The sequence below is a fragment of the Diabrotica virgifera genome, chromosome 5 (assembly GCF_917563875.1).
Source record: "Diabrotica virgifera virgifera chromosome 5, PGI_DIABVI_V3a".
Taxonomy (NCBI): domain Eukaryota; kingdom Metazoa; phylum Arthropoda; class Insecta; order Coleoptera; family Chrysomelidae; genus Diabrotica; species Diabrotica virgifera.
The window spans coordinates 197,481,898-197,502,529 of record NC_065447.1 but is presented as its reverse complement, the minus strand read 5'-3'; the positions used below and the strand labels follow the sequence as shown (position 1 = coordinate 197,502,529).

The 20,632-nt window shown below is 32.7% G+C and overlaps 2 protein-coding genes across 8 annotated transcripts in view; both read right to left on the bottom strand.

Moving 5' to 3' along the window:
- The window catches only part of LOC114324811 (signal-induced proliferation-associated 1-like protein 1), a 449,432-nt gene that overhangs the window by 343,126 nt on the left and 85,674 nt on the right, over window positions 1-20,632 (bottom strand). The window lies entirely within an intron of this gene.
- LOC126885561 (uncharacterized) lies at window positions 13,404-18,537 on the bottom strand. The gene is made up of 2 exons (XM_050652148.1): window positions 18,270-18,537; window positions 13,404-13,789 (listed from the first exon to the last, which is right to left on the bottom strand). The coding sequence occupies exons 1-2, from the start codon at window positions 18,535-18,537 to the stop codon at window positions 13,404-13,406; spliced, it is 654 nt and encodes a 217-aa protein (XP_050508105.1).

The following is a 20,632-nucleotide window of genomic DNA, read 5'->3' as shown; positions in this document are numbered from 1 at the left end:
ACTGATTTTCAACAAAAAGTGTTACGAAAATAAAAGAGTTGGACAGTTACTTTCCATTTGAGTTATTTTTATTATCGTATAACAACTAATAAAACATTAACAAAATAAATTGTTTGAATTAATTACATGTGGTGGTTGAATTATTTTATACCACATATCAATTAAAATGAACAAATTATTATGATTGTTTTACACTGAAAGAGATATTCGCCAACTAGGTACTAAATGACTAAATATTAAAAATTTCAGCTGAAAATTGGCAGCGATAAATAGAATAAAGAAAAATTCTGGATATTCGATATCATAATTAACTAGTTTTGGTGGGAAATAAGTCACAATTTTACAAAAAAAAAATGATTTTATTAACGTTTCGACGTCCAAATCGGATGCCGTTGTCAAAATACAAAAAATATTAATGAATTAAACAAAAATATTGTTGCTTAGTAAAAAATTCTTCTAATAATTTATTTAATCTGACTCATTTATATCGGCATAATTCAGACATATACAGGGTGATTCATTAGTAGGGTAAAGCTCAATAGCTCCGCTATAGTAATAGATAGCAATAAAAGTTAATAACAAAAATTGTAGCCACCTTTGAGCTTCACATTACAAAATTAGTTAGAATGTTACAGGGTCTTCGATAACACAGTGGCAGACCTAACTTATGTTTTTTTAAATGGAACACCCTATATTTTATTTTATATTCGAAATCCTGTTAACTTCTCCATCTCAAAAATATAAAGGTTTATAATGTTATACAGGGTATTTACAAAGTTATAACCAATTTTGTATGAAAATCGTAACAAGTTCAACTCCCTGTATAAATAAAAATAAGCACAACAGCAATGGTTTATTAATGCCATATTTTTTATTTATTGTCAAAATTTTTAAGAATTATTGATATTGCTAATTTTCTTTATATCAAATACAGGGTGAGTCAAAACGTAAGTACATTATTTTCTCAGTAATGTTAAATGGAACACCCTGTATTTTATATCATTATTGAAAAGTAACATTAACGTACTTTAATTTTTATATGACATTCCCTATGCCATGCCCAAATTTATTAGTTTTCGAGATATTTTCATTTTTCAGAGCAAATTATTTTAGGTGTTTAAATTTATCTAAATTTTAAGTAAGCCATTACTGAATTGACAATTGAAGATTACCGATTATCAATCCGGTAATCAATGTAACACTGTAGCAAATAAAGAAATACAAATAATTTATTAGTATAGTATTTTTACTACAAAAGCGATATTACGTAGGTAAAAATTTTTGACGTAAGAGAACTGTCAAAACATTAGAATGTGACTTTTCATTATTGCCATGTTTATCGTAAGAGAACTGTCAAAACATTAGAATGTGACTTTTCATTATTGCCATGTTTATTATAAACATGGCAATAATGAAAAGTCACATTGTAATGTTTTGACAGTTCTCTTACGTCAAAAATGTTGACCTACGTAATATCGCTTTTGTAGTAAAAATACTATAATACATTTTACAAACAAAAACACAACCACTACATGCAACATTTTTGAAACAATTAAAAACTACCTTTTTATGTAAATGCAACAAATAAACCAAAGAAAATTAGTAATAAATTTTACAAAAAAACACACAAACACAAAATACAATTTAAACACTACTTTTGTATGTAAATGTAACAATGTAACAAATAAAGAACGAAACATATTTTATCAGTAATACATTTTGCAAAAAAACATGTATGAAAAAATTAGAAGCTACTTTTAATAAAATATTTTTAATATTTAGTTACATAAGGTGCTCAAAATTATCTCCTAACACATTTATGTACGCCTAAAAACGATCATTGAATGAGCTACTTACTCTACATTTGTAAATTAACACATCGAAATACACTTTGTATTCTATTTTTCATCTCATCCCTTGTTGTTGGAGGTATTTTATAAACTTCATTATTAACGTAACCCCAAAAAATCAGTCCAGTTTATTAAATTCTAGTGATTTGGGTGGCCACGCTACTGGTCTACTGAAAAATGAAAATATCTCGAAAACTAATAAATTTAGACATAGGGAATGTTATCTAAAAATTAAAGTACGGTAATGGTACTTTTCAATAGTGATATAAAATACAGGCTGTTCCATTTAAAATTACTGAGAAAATAATGTACTTGCGTTTTGACTCACCCTGTATTTGATATAAAGAAAATTAGCAATATCGACCATTCTTGAAAATTTTGACAATACGTTAAAAAATATGGCATTAATAAACCATTGTTGTTTTGCATATTTTTATTTATACAGGGAGTTGAACTTGTTACGATTTTCATATAAAATTGGTTATAACTTTGTAAATACCCTGTATAACATAACAAACCTTTATATTTTTGTGATGGAGAAGTTAACAGGATTTCGAATTTAAAATAAAATATAGGGTGTTCCCTATCTATTATTATAGCGGAGCTATTGAGCTTTACCCTACTAATCAATCACCCTTGTATTATAAATTTTAAAGCAGAAGACTTTAAAATGATATTGCCAATATTTAAGAGTTGCGTTCCTAGGACGACTTTACTGAAAATATAAATGAGTCAGATTAAATAAATTATTAAAAGAACTTTTTACTAAGCAACAATATTTTTGTTTAATTCATTAATATTTCTTGTATTTTGACAACGGCATCCGATTTGGACGTCAAAACGTTAATAAAATCATTTTTTTAGTAAAATTGTGGCTTATTTCCTATCAAAACTAGGTTAATTACAAAAATGCCACAAGAAAATAGCTTCAGAACAACATTCTATGTCATCATAATAAAAGAATACATTCCTTTATATCCGTTGGGAAATGACGAATGTAATGATGATGATGACTGACGAATCTAATTATGAATCTAATCCGAAGAGAGGGACATATTTATTTCAGTACGTAATAAGTGTAAGTATGTGCTTATTGACATTTTTCATGAACTATACCGAAATACAGCGCAGAAAATCTGCACTGATGTTGATTTGAACAAAGTTCTGAGGTTATATAACCACGATGTTCTTCTTGGCTTGTTGAAGTTGTAGAAGTGCATATCTGGATTCATTTCACATAATGTGTCCGAAGTATGGTAACTTTCGATATTAGATGGTGGTCAGCACGTCTTGGTTCTTCTGCATTTTTCTGAGGACCTCGTCGTTTGTGACTCGGTCAGTTCACGGGATCTTAGGTATTCTCCAATATAGCCACACATCTTCGTTTAAGTTCCACGATTCACCAACATAAAAAGGATAAAGAATACGTAGCATCGCAGCATTCTTACTTTTATACCGAGTGAGAGGTTGCGGTTCTTGTAGAAGGCCCCCCAATTGACGTATCTTCTCTGCATCCCTGGAATAAGAATAAGACGTGTCGTGTACCCTATACCTTCTCTCCTACCAACAGCATTTATGAACTAGAACTGGTTCGAGGAAATTTGACTTTCATGCAGCTTGTAAATTCTCTGTAGTATCTTTAGAAACATTTTAGTAGATGACTCATGAAGCTAATCGTAAGGTATTTGGTATTTTTCGCATTTTTGGCTCCTGATTTTTTAGAAGTTAATACAATAAACTCAGACTTCATGCATTCTGTTGGTATTGTATATAACTTCAGAGTTGTATAGGTTGCATTGTTTTATCGTTCTATCTCAGTGGCGTAACCAGGGAGGGGTTCTGGGAGTTATAACCCACCCCCATTGGGATGTACTTTGAGCTCTATACGCTTAACAACATTACTATTCCATATCCCCCAGAGGCTCTCCAGTAGTTGTAACCCCCCCTTAGGATCATCCTGGTTACGGCGTTGTTATCTATTTCGTGATCGTTCTTCATTATTTGCAAAAGTTTTTCATTGTAACCGTGGGGGCCTCTAAAAATCTACCCGATCTTAAGACAAACCCCCGAGATTCGAAATTAAATAAAAGCAAAAATGAGTAACCATTTTCAATTTCGTTAAAAATAACCAATATTTCAATAACCAATTCGTTTTCAATAACCAAAATAAAAGCCTTTGTACTTCTATCTTCTATAATTAGCTTTAACCCTTAAACGCCCAAAAGGTGGGTAAAACATGTCCACCTAATGCGTATTCCCTTCTAACATATTTATTATGTGTTTAAAAATTTTCCAAAAATTATTTATTGTTAAAAAGACAGTCTTTTATTAAATGTTAAATTGGTTCTACCGATATTTTTGAAAGTAATAGTAATATCTTGAGTTAAATATGGGTGAGCATAAAAAGTACACCCTTGGTAAAACTTGTTACTAAAGGTTTCTATATAATTTCTCGTTGGTAGGAACTTAATCCATATAATTATCGACGTATAATTACATAATCGTCATAATTATCCGCCAATGAGAAGGCTGAAAGAAGAATGTGAAGAAAATCGACAAATCTGAATTACTGGCTTTTACTGGTATGTTAATTTTAATGTACATTGTAATGTTGTTGTAGGGTTTGTATAAATTGTTTATCTTAATATTTTAGAAGATGCTGTGTTTATTATTAAGCATACGATTCTTAAGTTTAATCCATTTCCAACAACTCTCAATAAATATATTAGCTATTTTCGAGGTGGACATTTTTTACCCACCCTTGGGTGTACATGGACCCTAAAAAAGGTTGGGCGTTTAAGGGTTAAGTCAAAAGAGTTAACAGCTTGCAAAATATTAAAGCGAAAAATAAACAGTATATCTCTAAAATGGATAATTATAACACATCGCGTATAATTAAAGTGTTTGTACCGTAATCTGGAATTTCGACGTGCATTACAGTATCTTCGTAACTTACTTACATTTTACCGGCCGACGGCGACGCGGAAATATTTCCGATGCTCTTCGTTCGGTATCTTGAAAAGTTCTCTTAAAAATATGTGTTTTTATTTACGCGGCTCGGAAAATCCGATCACCTGTATCTTGTCTTAGCTGTTCACATACTAATATGACACTATGACACTCTGATTCTGAATTCTCGTTACGCTTACACATTTCAAGGGTAAATTCTTCCCATCATATAAGCGATTCTGCTGATTCAATAAAACAATATGTTATGTATCTGACGTAATTATTATCAAAACAAACCGATAAGTGGAAGAAGGTTGCTATGCCCATATTACGAAAATATTCACTACCCAGCGCTTTTTTTTAACAATTCTCAATAACTAACGGTTTTGCTGGTTTTGCATACAGGGTGCACACAAAACAAGCAACACTTAATATGATATTTAAAATGGCTCGAACAGTAACTTTGTCTATAAGACATGTGTTACTATGCGTTTATAGCACCACAACTCGAATGTCTGAGCTTTATCATCTATGCAATTTTATTGTCGAAGTCCATATTTCAACTTCATTGAAGAAGGGGAAGAAGTAGCACCTTAATAAATAACACTCTTATTTTCTCAATTCTTCTCGTTATTTTGAGCAAATGGTCTCATCTGCCATTTAAATTCGTACTTAAGTAGTAACAGTTGCTACTCTATGCTAACAATTATTGGCTGACTAACAGTGGTCCAGGTTTATCTTATATTTACTTATAATCACATATTTACAGTTCTATTAGCGAATATGACGGTATGGTCTGCGTATCTTAATTTGTTGAGTCGTTCACCATTCATAAGTATTCCTTCGTCAATATCTCACAACGGTATGTTCACCATTATGTTTTTAATAATATACATTGAATAGTAATGCAGACAGTATACAACTTTGTGAACAGATTTAAGTATAACCACTGCAGCAATTTCACTAAAACTATGCTCCACAAGTTATGGTAAGGTAAAGCATGCTAAATATCTCAGATCTCGTAACATCACATATATAATAATAATAGATAACTTTCATGTTAAGAAAGCGTAAAAATTTAGTTATACATATATCTAATCTAGACCTCTATGTGACAACTAAATGATGCCTCAGCAATTTTAAAAGATATTCTTGACATATAGTAAAATCTATTCGATAACACGCTAGTTCTTTTATGGAAAACTGTATTCCGAAAAGCCGTCCCAACTCGACAATTGCAGCGGTACAAAACGAACAGGAAACGTCCAACAATGTCGGATATGGCAACTGAATCCGGTCGACCATTATCTATACCTCCTACATTACATTGTATACATAATACATTATATTATATGGTCCGTATGTGTATGTACTCTATCTATGACGTCGACTTATGCGGGTGTCATTTCGGTATTCAATCAGACCGCTAACTGGTTCTGTCGTTGAACTGTGTTGTTGGCCTTTTATGTTGATTAAATAATAGCCCAGGAATATAAGATTTTTGTCGGGACACTCAGCCAGCCAGGTTGCAAATGGGTTTTTTGGAAGATGTAACGTTACAAACGTCGAAAAAATCTTCGATATTTTATTTTCAAATAAATATTTTACTTTATTGTCTTTAATATTTCATTAGTAATTATTTTCTTCTATTTGTTTTACCAGTTTTCTTCGTTAAAAACTCGTTGGCGTCCTCTTTGATTATTCTCTTTTATTACCCTCTTTTATTATCCTGTTTTATTATCTTCTATTTACTATATCTCTTTTCATCTAAAAACTAAATCATCGATTGAATATACTGAACGTACCCCATACATTGTTACTCTGTAAGTATCTGTTTTTCAATACGGAACATGCCCGCCACACTGCCTATGTCGCACTGTCATCGACAGTGACACTTCATCGACTTCATCCCTACTCGCTGTCATTTCAACTCTTCAAATGGCGGTGGTAATCTTATAAAAGGCATGTAATTTGAAAATGAAATCATTTTTTATTCAAATTATCTCTCTCTTGGGGTGAGAAAATTCATTTTTTTTTAATTACATTTCTACATCTTACAGTTTTTCTAATGTTTTTTTATATCTAACCTAACCTTCAATGTCAGACCATGTGTTTTGATATTTTAGTTTTAAATATATTATCTTTTTAATTTACATATATGCACGTTTAGTAATCAAAATTTTAACTATTCTCCTCATCTAAATTCCATTTAATTTATTCTTGTCATCTGCTACTCTTTGGATTAAAGAATGGCAGGCTGGCACACGTTGGTTTTTCTTCTTGATGACTGATATGTGTCTCTATTTTATAGTTGTTGGATAAAATCACCTTTCTCCATTCGGGAGCCACCTGCCTTCATCACCGGTGATGCTACTCTTCAGGCAAAGACGACAGGATGCATCGCAACTAGACTGCAGCGACAAACACCACCAGTAAACTAGAGCTGCACTGACCTGAGGCCGTCCATCTAGCCCAGGTCAAGAGAAGTCAACAGCTGTACCATACGACATCAAGAAGTTACCATCAGCTACCAAAAGCCATAAGTATAATCCAGAATTTTTAGTTTTTGGCAAGAATTTGAATATATTTGTTAATGCAATTTACTAAGTCATATTTTTATTATATTTTTATGAACAATAAACATGATTAGTTAAAAATACTGTTTTGTTTGCTTCATTCCAAACTTTCATAGTTCATTTCTAAGATTAGGACAAAACGAACACACACCTGAGTGGCTGAGCTAAGCTAAGGGTGTAACGATGGCTATCTTGGATGATTGAGGTAATATTTTCGAATATTATTTCAATTATCTGGGGTAGTCCATCGCTTATTCGTTTCATACTATATACTTAAGACATTATAAATACAAAAATGCCCGTCGCAGTTCGGACGAGAATTTTAGTTATTAACAAATAAGGGTCAAATATGAAAGTTTTTTCCTTTAAATCGCTAGAAGTAAAAACAGCGTAATTAAATTTAGAGTATTCATCTTTTAGACAGTAGTTCTCAATCTTTTTGAGTCATGTACAATCCAACAAGCGAGACGTGGCGGCTGAACTTCTCGTATTGTGTATTTATCGCTGTGTATTTTCGCTCAAGGTCAGCCGCCAGCTATCGTTTGTCCGATTGTACCACAAAATAATTTTTATTTTATTTTTGGTATCACCTAACTAAAATACCTATCTAGCTAGGTAATTAACTATAATAGAGGTGCAGATTTTTTCCGTTTTTGCGTTTTGGTGTACCACCGCAAATAATGATATGTACCAGCAGAGGTACATGTACCATAGATTGATAACCGCTCTTTAGTAGATAGGCAAAGGATTAAAATGGCAGTTTTTCAAAAATAAACGTAAGACTTTGATATTGCACGAAAATTTACGTCAAATGGTCCTTATAATAACGCACAAAAAATTTCAAGACGATTCTTTAATTTATTCTTGCTATGTTATTGCTCAGGAAATAATAATTATACAGCGATTCTGCGGGAATCACATGAAAGAAGACGACTTATATTCTCAACGTATTTTAAAAAATCAATAAAACGTCATTTTTACCATTCCAAAAACATTTTACTAAAATAGGGTCATTTTTGGCGTATAAATAAATTGAATATTATATAATATGTAATTTGAATAACTTTGTTAATATTGACTGTAGACTAAATCCACTTTGGTATTTGAAAAGCTGGTATTTTTAAAGGAATTAAAAAAAATAATTGGGGTCAAAGTTAGCAACTTTTTTTATTTAATTCAGACCTACTTGTGTTTATAAAAAAATCTGTCGCAGTGTTAGTTATCATTCTCCTCCGAAACGGATTGACCTGAATTTTTTTTTTCAAAATTGTCTATTTTAATTTATATTTTAATATGATTATTATAAATTAATAAATGAATATAGTTTGTGTCCTTGTGGGATCGGTACTCACCGGAGGGACCGCAGACGTTCGGATACAATTAGCGTCTCTTTGCAAAGACAATGACGTCGACTTTGCAAAGTAACAAGACACTTACTCAACACACACACTACACATGACACTAGGTACCTAACTGTTCAAAATTACCGTACCTACCATGCCAATGGCCATTAGTTGTCGAGGCATTAGCTAAATAAAAAAAAAATTTATATGATGTAGGATTAAAAAATACATAGGTACAACCCTTAATTTTCACCCTTCTATCACTAACCCCTATTTTGTAATACTATATACATATCTGCATCTATAAAATTCTCCTCTCACAGTATTAGTTGCCATAGTTCTCCGAGAGGCTTGACCGATTTTTATGAAATCATATATGTATATTCATATTCGGTAGGCCTGAGAATGGATCGCAATCTATTTTTCATACCCCTGTACATAATGTACTCTAAGAGACTACGAGTAGATACAAATTTAAAAAATAATTATCAAAATCCATTAACAAGCTAATACTAATATTCTGGCAAATATTTGTAGACATATTGATGTTTATATAAATATTCTAAAAAATTTCAGATTTCACTAAAATGTCATGTAATGATTTGCGACATTCTTAAAATCCTACATGACGTTAAAATTAATGACGCACTGAAAAAAGGGTTTGGGATCATCTGTACCCAAAAAATCCATTTATTGCAACCTGGCTAGGTCAGTGTCTCGAACATGGTATATTTTAGCCTTATTTCCCTGGAGTATAAATGTATTGTAGTCGTGTGGTTAGAACACGAGGATTTCTAGGCAGGACCGTGATTAGCCAATACGGCTAGACCTTGGTTAGACACAATGTCTTTGTTGTTTAATGATTAATAGGTATTAAGAGATTCGATCTTTGAATTCGAACTGACCTACTATGTAGAGATACTAGTCATAATGGCGTTGATGCTTAAACTAGATCTCGTACTTTGATAATTATACACGACCATTAACAAATATAATAATGAAATGGTTTTTAACAATAAATTAAAAGTTCTCACTTTCGAGGTAGAATAATCGATGATTATTATCAAAGAAAAATATAGACTGCCATCGATTTCAAAATTTGTCAGTTATCATAGTAGTGTGAAAGAAAGTTTTAATTTAATTAAACAAAATAGTGAAAAATCGAATGGATTACATATACAGGGATGGCTGATCAAGAGTCCTCACTGATATTTGACAATATTCTTTAAATTTTGTGAAAAAACTAGATTTTTATTACCTACAAATGACATCTTTTAAAGATGTAGATATCTGTCATTTGTTAATCCCCTCCCCTCCACATGAGATGAGATATGATGTCATATGAGATACAAAAAAGGAAAAAATTCCTTATCGTGAAAACTAACAAACTTTCAAATGGTGAGTATGAAGAAGAAAATTACAGAGACTGATCTGTTAACATTACATGTTTAGGTCATAATAACCATCCTTATCGCACCAGTAGATCTTATGCCAAAATTTTTAAAAATAGAGTCAATACTCCTCTATTGATTGATAAAATGGCATAATGGAAAAAATCGTCGCAGCACGTGCGATTTTCTAAACCAAAGAAAATCCAATTTTTAAGCAGCTGTCCCAGAAATCCCACAGTTATCACATATTTTACTCTCCTTGATTTCATCTTTCAGTACTCTAAAAGGCATAAGGGATAAAATTGTTGTACAACTTCTACTGAAATCCGACTGTCTATAAATATAATTTAGTTGATTGACGTGAAACAGTCACCTTTTAATGTCTTTTGATAAAAATGTAAATAGACTCGAAAGCTTTGACAAATTTTACTTAGTTAGACTACTTTCCCCATTCATTTAATCGTGTTTATGGTAATTCAGTAATTTCAATAGATACAGAATATCACTTACCCAACTCTACTTCAAAATGAAGATCAATAAATGGAACTTACCTGCAAAAAATTTAAAAAAATTTGAAATATTTAAAAAAATTTATTATATACAGGGTGTTATAAATAAGTATGACAAACTCTAAGGGGTAATTCTACATGGAAAAATAATAACAGTTTGCTCTATAAACGTGTGTCCGCAAATGCTTCGTTTCCAAGATACGGGGTGTTGAAATTTTTATTTCTCAAACTGCCAATTTATTGATTACTCCAAGACCGGCTGAGTTATGAAAATGAAATTTTGTTTTTGTGCAAAAAAATAAATCCTCGACACCTAATGGTAAAAGAGACAATCGATTATGTATGTATGTATGTATGTATACAAAAAAATAAAACACCTTGGCGCGTATTTTTCATTTCTTAATACATTATCAAGAACTATCCAATATAATAATACAAACAGAAAATATTAATAATAAAATTTTAACTAGGTGCAAAGCTACAACAAATGTTCAAAATGACCTCCTTTAGATGTGACAGAACAATTTTATACTCACCATTGGCGCGCTTACGGGTAATGGTCTGAATTTTTTTAAAGAAAAAAATAGTACGCCACTGAGATATGTCAAATTAAAAATCATTTTTGAATTCTCCGTTCAATTTACGACTTAAAATCTAATACACCTGACTGAATGATTCAGATAATGAAATGAAATCAATATAAACTTTACAAAAATTCTGTTGATAAGAAACTAGTAATTTTACAGTAAACAGGAAAAAATAATATATTTCAGAATATAACCATTTTTATTGTATATTAATTAATAACCAGGTAAACATACAAGTTACCTACTTATTGAGCTTATTTTTCTCCTAAAATAGGTTGAAAATTGGACTCACGGTTTATAATAATGGTCATCCGCATTGCCGCCCGGGTCAAATGTTTAACGAGACGACTCTAATCTCCAGCAGTGACCCGACTGCATCGATTTATATGTAAATTCTTCGAATTTCATTCAAAATCGGTAACACAAGAATGCCATTCTATAAAAATAAAATGTAAAGCAACCTCTTAGATGACACATTATGTGGATGTGGGGCAGCTCTTGAAGGCATCGAGCGAAACAATCAACTGTGGTTTGCTGAATCATCTCTGAAAAATTTACTTTTACCATGAACTTGGATTGAACTTCGTAAGTGGCTAGATTGCCGAGAGCCGGAGTAAAACAAAGAATTTAAGCGCTGTACATGATATTTTGAAAAATTGGGCCTAATTTGATGAGAAAAAAAAGGAAAGTACTTTATTTTTTAGCCACACCTTAAGTTTATTTAAGTCAAATTTTATTTACTATACCTGTGGCCTATTATTTTTTTGTAGCGTGCTTTCACAAGCAGAAGAATCTTTGGGAATGATATTGGGTTTATCTTTGAATACTACTGGTACCAATGTACTCCTCAATTTACGAAGAGTTCGAAAAAGATATTACTTTACTATATTGAGAAACATAGGCATATATACATATATGAAGACGCTGTTCGTTCAAAACGTAGCTGTATTAAATCAATTTTCACCCAGAAATGACCCTAGAATGGTTAGACCCAAGATAGTCAGTCTTGAAGGTAAAGAAGGAAAAAGATATATCTAACAATAAAACACTAAAAACTTTTGTTTTTAAAAATATGATAGCATGGACTAAAAATGTCACATTCACATGTCACAAACGTTCGTGGACGTCCTAAAGAAGGCACAGAAGTCCGCAAGAAAACAAGGAAAAATGAGAAACTTTCGGAAGACCCAAGAAAGCTAATGCAAAAAATAAAGAAAATGAAAGATAATCATACAACTAGCATGGCAAAGCTAAAGAATTTAAACAAAAACATTTTAAGGCATGTTAGGAAAGACTTAAGGAACTTTAAGACCAAAGAAATAACTAATACCATAGAACAAAACAAAATGTTAAAAGTAAAAAACGAAAGTACTTCTAAAGTTCTTAAAGAAAAGTACTAAAACGAAAGTTGAAGACAGGAACGAGAACACAATACACGACCAACCTTGTCCGGCCAAAAACTTTTAAACGTATGGCATGCAAATTGACCAAGAATACACCTATAGCTATCTGGGCCACGAACTTATATTAGGAAGAAACAACCAAACAATAGAGTCAAACAGGTGAATAGGACTAAAATGGGTAGCTTATAGAAAACTGAATGAAGTCTAAACCAGAGATTCCCATGTGCTTGAAAAGGAAGCTCTTTCACCTGTGTGCGGTTTTGGTTCTAAAGTATGGAGCAGAAACCCTGATCGTTACCAGAAAAGTAATACAATAACATACAAGGGGCAAAGATATCAATGGAGAGGGCCAATGTATCACAGCTCCTCCGTATAAGGAATATTAAAAAATATATGCTACTGGTTATTCTATGATATAAATGAGTAATAAATTGATATAAAACCAAAGGTTTCTGTCAAGTATTATTGTAATGTAGAAATAATAAAATACTACTAAATATCTTATCTCCGTACAAAACAAATAATTGCAAATATTTATCTGCTCATTATATTTTCTTAGTATCCATTGCATTCATGACAATTATTAAAATGCCGTTATTATAAAAATTGAAACACGTGTGTATATTCCAATTTACTCACACCCAATTAAAAATGAATATAAATAAAACTATAATGCGAAGAATAGGAATATATTTAAGTGGTAGATGTTCTCTCTCCCCCTTCTCTTCCTCCTCTCCTTCACTTTTCAGCTTTTCTCTTTTGAGGGGTCGCTGTTTCATTACTCTTCTTCGCGACTTATTTCTGTCCATCGTGTGTTCTTAACCTAAACCTTTCTCTCTCAAGTCCCCTACTACACTGCTTCCATTTTCCCCTCGGTTTTCCCCTACCTCTCCTTTCATCACCTTCTAACAGCTCTTTCATTCGTCCCACATACTTTTCATTTCTACGTCTAACATGATCGAACCATTGCAGTATTTGGTCTTGAATCTTTTTTGAGACTATAGTCACTCTGGCTATAGCATCAGCATCCCCCGTAACATTTCCATTGCAGCTACTTCGCATCTTCTTTTCCTGAATCTTCTTTATAGACCACACTTCACAGCCGTATACCAACGCAGGTCTCACCACATTCTTGTATATCGTTCCTTTACGGTGTAAATATTGCTTCGTCGGAAAAACACCTTGTTAACGAAGGTCTCATCAGTTCCAATTTTATTAATCATTACCTCACTAAACTGCAATCTAAGATTGAAGTCATCTTGATTTCATTCTTGCGACCACTGGATTTTGTAGGGTTTAATTGAATTCTTATTATATGTAGGACACGCAAGATTGAAGATTGACCTACACCATGTAGGTATTAGTGCAGCTCTGCGTGAGGATGTATGTGGATTAGAGTATTAACATATCGGAAAAAACGGGAAAAAATTGGGAAAAAACAGGTTTTTTTCCAGACCATTGGAAAAATTGGAAAAAATGGAAAAATTTGAAAATATTTTTTAACTGAGACAAGTGTACTTAAACTAAGAGACTTTAATTGTAAGTGTCAAAACCGAAACTTCAAAGGAAGAAAGCACATTATTTAACCAAATTGCTCAGTGGTATATTTTTATCTGAGTCTGAATCTTCAGACCAAGCATCTGATTCAGACTCGATCTCCGCTTCACCATCCTGAACGGATAACACAAACAACATGATTTTTGTCAGTCTCTTTTAAAAGTGGATCTGGTCTAGTATCGTAAATACATATCTGTTTTTCGTTTATAACCAAAGGCCCCCGCACAAACCTTATGGAAAATAGGTCCCAGTGGATTTCGTTCATACTTTGGGAAAATACTCTTTGAAGCATCCTGATAAAAAGTTCTCATGGGCACAACTCAATCGTATGAAGGATTTTCAAGATATAGAGGCCCAAACTCGGAAAATTACAAGATTTACGGGGTATTCCAATTCCGTGAGTTACTGGTTATTTGGCAACATGTAGAAGTTTGGATCAAGGAAAAGTACTAGTAGTCTATGATTTTTTCCTGGCTATCCAATGGCGACCTTTACTTTGACCTTGACCTTCAACGGACGTCATCTTCTAGAGTTTCTAGTGTTTTCGGCATTCAATTGATATAAACAGATTACTCATGGGTTTTTGGGATCGCTAAACACGAATATGCCATCAGAATTGCCCTCCGGATGACGTGGTGGCCAGGGCCTCTGCAAGGGACGTCATCTGCTAGAGTTTCGATGGTTTTCGGCATTTAATTGATGCAAATGAATTACTGGAGGGTTTTTTGAGGTCGCTATACACGAATATGCCACCAGAACAACTGACTCTCGAAGCACCTGATTTCCAAGGTCAATGAAAGGGACTCCTGGAGTTTCGAGGGTCTTTGGTACTACATTCATGCAAACGGATTAGTTATAGGTTTTTGGGGTTGCTGAACACGAATACGTGATCAGGAGGATTTTTAATAATTGTAAATAAATTAATTGATTGGCCACCTAAAAGAATATTCGCGTGTTAAATATAAAATCAATATACAGTCTGGTTGACAAATTGTAAGCTGTATTTCAATTTTTTTCTACTTAGAGCTCTCACAATTCACTTAATTTCAGAATTCAAATTCAAAATTTCAACAGAAAAATCGTTTTGCCGAAAATTCAAAGTATACTACTGAATTTATTTTTTTATCCTCTTTTCAACTGAATAATCCATTTTAAAAAAATTTAATGTACAGGGTATTGTTTTTGGATTGGTACATTTTTCCAATATTTTTTAATCCGGACCTGGATTTTTTACAATTGTAAATAAATTAGTTTATTGTACACCTTAAATGATATTTGCGTGCCAAATATAAAATAAATATACAGTGTGGTTAAAAAGTTATGAACCAATTAAGAAAATGGAAAAATAGATAAAACACCCAGTATCTTTGTTATTAATGGAGTAAGACCCATTAAGTATGGTATTTTTGAGACCGCCTAAGTGTCCTCTTTCTACAGTTAACGTATGTTACTTTTCCAATGAAACACCCTATATACCTACTTAAAGACAAAATGCACTTCTGATAATATAGATCTATCGAATTCTACTAAATTTATCGATTTTGATACGGGATGCAGAATTTGTTTATTATATTGTAACAAATGTCAATTTTTCCGTATTTTTCCTGATTTTTTTTTCGGGAAAAACAGGTTTTTTTCCTGCACCCAATTTTTCCGGAAATTTTAATCTCTAATGTGGATCAAGCTATTGTTAGTTTTTTGAAATATGTAATGTCAAAATCATAGCATTCCATATTGACTGAATTACCTCAAAACTATCCACTGATCCAAAATTATTGTCATCATAGTGGGCTCTGAAGAAGAGAGACATCTGCCACATGTCATACAGCGCATGTCTATCATTAATTCAGATATACTTGTCACTTTACGCCAAGTTTGACTTTTCAAGTTTTAGTAAACAAAATTATTATTAAAAATGGTTTTCACGGATGAACAAAAACGATCTATGCTCGAGACGTATTCCAAAATGGCCAAAGAATTAACAGAGAATGGGTTTATTCCAACCTAGATGCTTTTGAAGATTTTGTTGAAGAATTTCTCAATATTGCGGTTCATTATGACTTCTTTTGCAGAACTATTAGTCGCGTTGTAGATGTTTATAGGCCTAAAGTGCAAACTGAAGAAAACATCGAACTGATCGGAACAGTTATTGTAAATCAAACACATACTTACATCAATTCGGCATTTACGTCAACAGGTAGATCTTTCTCATGGAACTTGCCAGCGTATTCTTAAGCAAGATTTTCATTATCATCCGTATCGTTTAAGGCCTTCCATGAAATTGCCCCAAAGGCTAGTAGCTTTCTGTAATTGGTACCTATCTACACCGGTTAATAGGGAAAAAAATCATCGATTTCACGTAAAAATGTTAAACAGGGTTTTGAAGATGTGGAGCGCAGATAACCCCCATTATTTTATTGAAACCCCTTTATATGCACAGAAACTTAGGAGTTAGGACTCATATTTTTCGAAAGGATTCTAAATGCTGAAATATACCGTCAAGAAATTTTAACTCCATTTTTAAATCAATTGATGAACGATGCATTTAGAAGGATATTTTCAGCAAGACGGGCTCAAATTTATACAACGCTGCAAAATTTTAATTATATTATGGAGTTTTTCAACAATAGGGTCAAGAATAAATACGCCTATTATATTCCACCCTCGATCCTATGATTTTACTCTCTACTATTTCTTTCTGTGGCCACATTTAAAAAATTCGGTTTTTGAAACTCGCTCGCTATATGGCAGAGAAGTTTTACTTATTTAAGACCTTTGTGACTAGATACAATACCAAGTGCTACATTTGGTTTAACTCGTATTGAAGTGAGGATTCTAATAATAATAGAGTACATACCGTGTTTTATTTAAAAACCCAAAGTGACTAATGATTTCAGAAAAATGGTAAATCTGGAAACATTGCAATCATCATATTTGAAATCTTCATATTGCAGAATAGGCATATCCAGGTATTTGTACAATTCGGACCATCCATTTAAGAGATAATCAGGCGTTTCCACACTTCTGGTGTGATGAACTCGGTATAATGCCGCTCACAGGAGCACTTGGTGCAATTGACTCGTCCTCACCAGATATTATTTATGTTTGGGAACAACTATTAATTTCAATAAAAATAATACTGATTAACATGTTTATTGTTTTAGAACTTCCGTCTAAGTTTGATATAATGACATTACTTCACGTAAGTTAATTAAACAGTCCGTTTGTCGGATGCACAGCCATATCCTCACACATTTACACTCGGCATATTATTACAACGGCATACTTTGTATTCAGTTTGCCATTGTGGTTTTAATAGGGAATTTTAATAAACTTAAGTGGTCTTGACTTAACTACTTTATTAGCAGCATTAACTTTTGTTTGTTTCTTTTGTGTCACCGTCGGACGAGTTGACCACATGAAAGATCGGTGTGTTTTGAGTTACCGAGAGAAAAAAACAATGCCAATGTTGCACACGAGAAGGAATTGTTTGAATGTAACATTGTTTATTTTGCTAGGCTAGGACAACGAGCAAGAGGAAGAGGAAGACCCAGACTTAGGTAATGATTTAGACTTAATGTTGGACATTTAAATGTCCAAGACAACTTAGAGAATGATTTAAAATCTATTGGAATTAGAGCATGGAGAAGAGTTGCCACTGCCAGCGACAGGGCCGAATGGAGGATTGTTCTGAAGACGGATTTGGCTCATAAAGAGCTGTAACGCCACAGATAATGATAACATGAAATCCACAAGGAAAAGAAAATGTTTTCCTGTAGTTGGCTGTATACCATCAATCACAAAATTGGAAAAAAATCCTTTGTAAAAGGTATAAAATTTTATTAAAATCCCTTAGAAGGGCTACATCACAACAAAACGTTTTCGATTTTTATAAAAAATCATCATCATTGTTCGACAAACTGGATGCTAGCTGAGCCACAAAAGAAAAATATCTGGGTAAAAACCCTTTACATATCTTATAGATGCCTTAAAAGTGCATACTTCAATAAAAAGCCCTGTGATGGTCACATGGCAACCAGGATAATGCCCTAAGGTAATGTATACAGATTTCCCAACACGTGGGATCCAAATTGAGTTGATTACATTTCAATGAGTTGCCATTAAGTAAACATTTTTCCTCTCCTAATTTTACAGCTGTTTTAATATCCACTTTTATATTCATGGTCTTCTCAATCAGGTTTTCCATCACCTCTTTTAAAATGTCTGAGTCCTGTGTATCTATCTTAACACCGGTTATAACCACGTTGTCTTTTTTGCTTTCTTTCTCTAAATATTCAACTCTACTGGTTAAATTTCGTACATCTCTTTTTGCTTGCTCATTCTCTTTTTTAATTTCTTCGTTTTCTTTCATAATTTTTTTACTTTCTTCCCTCAATGCTCTAATTTCTTCTGCATAAATCCCTTGTTCCCTTTTAATATCCTTCACATCGGATTTAAATCTTCCAACAATTTCATCACCCTGTCTATTTTTCTGTCAGCTCCCGTCTTTTCTGGTGACCGCTCTACTCTGCGGCTTCTTTTAAATGGGTCACTTTCATCGTCCTCTCCTTCCTCTCTCCTTCTTTTGCCTTCATCCGTTAGTTCATCCGACGACATTTCAGTAACTTTTCACACGCCCCCGGTACACAAAACTTTTAACACGATAGCGTAAAAAGAGCTCGTCGCTTCCTCCGCGTGCAACTCGTTCTCCTATCCACCGTATTAAAAGCAGTTCCTACCGTATTAGTTTTTGCACGTTCTTATCACCTTTTAATGGGTTTTCGAATATTGTTAATGATTGTAAACACTAAAACTAAACAATATGAACTTTGCAATTTCTTTTTGTTCTAAAACAATTAGGCGATTGCCACAATTCCGTAATCACTTTACGCCAACTATTCCGCTCTTCGGTAAAAAGTTCCCGTATTAAATACTGGAAACAGCCCGTATATCCTGGGTAAATATCTCGGAGTACCAAATACGTCCGTTCTTTAAGAATTCTGCCACTGAACCTTAGGGCAGTATCCTGGTTGCCATGTGACCATGACAGGGCTTTTTATTGAAGTATGCACTTTTAAGGCATCTATATGATATGTAAAGGGTTTTTACCCATATATTTTTCTTTCGTGGCTCAGCTAGCATCCAGTTTATCGAACACTGATGATGATTTTTTATAAAAATCGAAAACGTTTTGTTGTGATGTAGCCTTTCTAAGGGATTTTAATAAAATTTTATACCTTTTACAAAGGATTTTTTTCCAATTTTTAATGATAACATGGTTTAATTGTGGCCAGGTTTAATTTTCTATGATAAATATTATGTTTATTTGGGATTAAGCCACAATTAATTGTAATGATTATTTTTTAATGATTTTAACTTCCAATCGTGTAGTAAGATTTTTCATCACGTGTTTAATTCTGTCCAATCAGATTATTAGATACTACAGAGGTAATTTTCTACTGTACATTATTACAGTGGGAATAATTTTAAGTAGATTGTTTCTGTTTAATTGCAACCAGTTTCCTAGTTTTGACAACTTTCACATTTCAGAAAATATCCATAACTTTTAGTTCTGTATGTATATATTTTAATATTTAAATATTTTATTAAAAATGTTGATACATTTTTAATGTTTAATATTTTATTAATATCTTCGTCTAAATATTTGCTTAACTGTGCTGTTCACTTTGACAAGTTGAAAAATGTGTGTCACATTAATTGGGATCAATATCACTGAACGTTTTTATACAATGACTTGGATTTTATATGTGAGCATTAAAAAATAATCTGTCGAATATCACACGATAGTAAGAATAAATATAAGAAAATAATGCTCCAATTTTCTTTCTTAAACTTGTTTCCAGTCGGCAATTGTCACTCGAGCCCTCCGGGCTCTCGTGTCTATTGCCAGGAAACAAGTTTTCGAAAAATTGTCGCATTATTGTCAATTTATTCTCACTCTCTTCTGATATTAATGTTGACAATTACATTTTTCACATTGTTTCCCAATAGGAAGACGATCAGTGGGAAGACCACGAAAACGATGGAACGACAACTTACTAGAGGCACATTGAAAAAAACAGACAGAGTCATGTCTATACAAAAAGAAGAAGAAGAAGAAGAGAAGAATTACATTTTTAACTGCTATCTGACGTGTCGATTTCCACTCCGTACATGGTTTTCAAAACTTGGTGAGATAACCGAAAGTTGTTAGGGTTATGTTTTTCAAATTCTATATCACGGGCCCAAATGTATCCAAACCATTGGAATATAAATTAACACCAACAATTAAACTTCGTCGTTTCATTGCCCAATGTAAATGGGTTGTTATGATCCATAATTTATTATTATAATATTATTCAGCATACCAGTATTTGGTTAAGGGCGTAGGCGCAAAATTACGCACCAATGTGTTTTAAATGCATTCATTTTTTCGAATCCTGAGAACACTAGTAAGTATTTTTGAA

What these genes read in the sequence shown, in the direction of transcription:
- LOC126885561 (XM_050652148.1), bottom strand. Translation starts at nt 18,537, where the DNA reads ATGAAAGAAAACGAAGAAATTAAAAAAGAGAATGAGCAAGCAAAAAGA. An exon ending in TAATGGCAACTCATTGAAAT is followed by an intron (nt 13,790 to 18,269) that starts GTAATCAACTCA and finishes TTCGTTAACAAG; the next exon opens with GTGTTTTTCCGACGAAGCAA.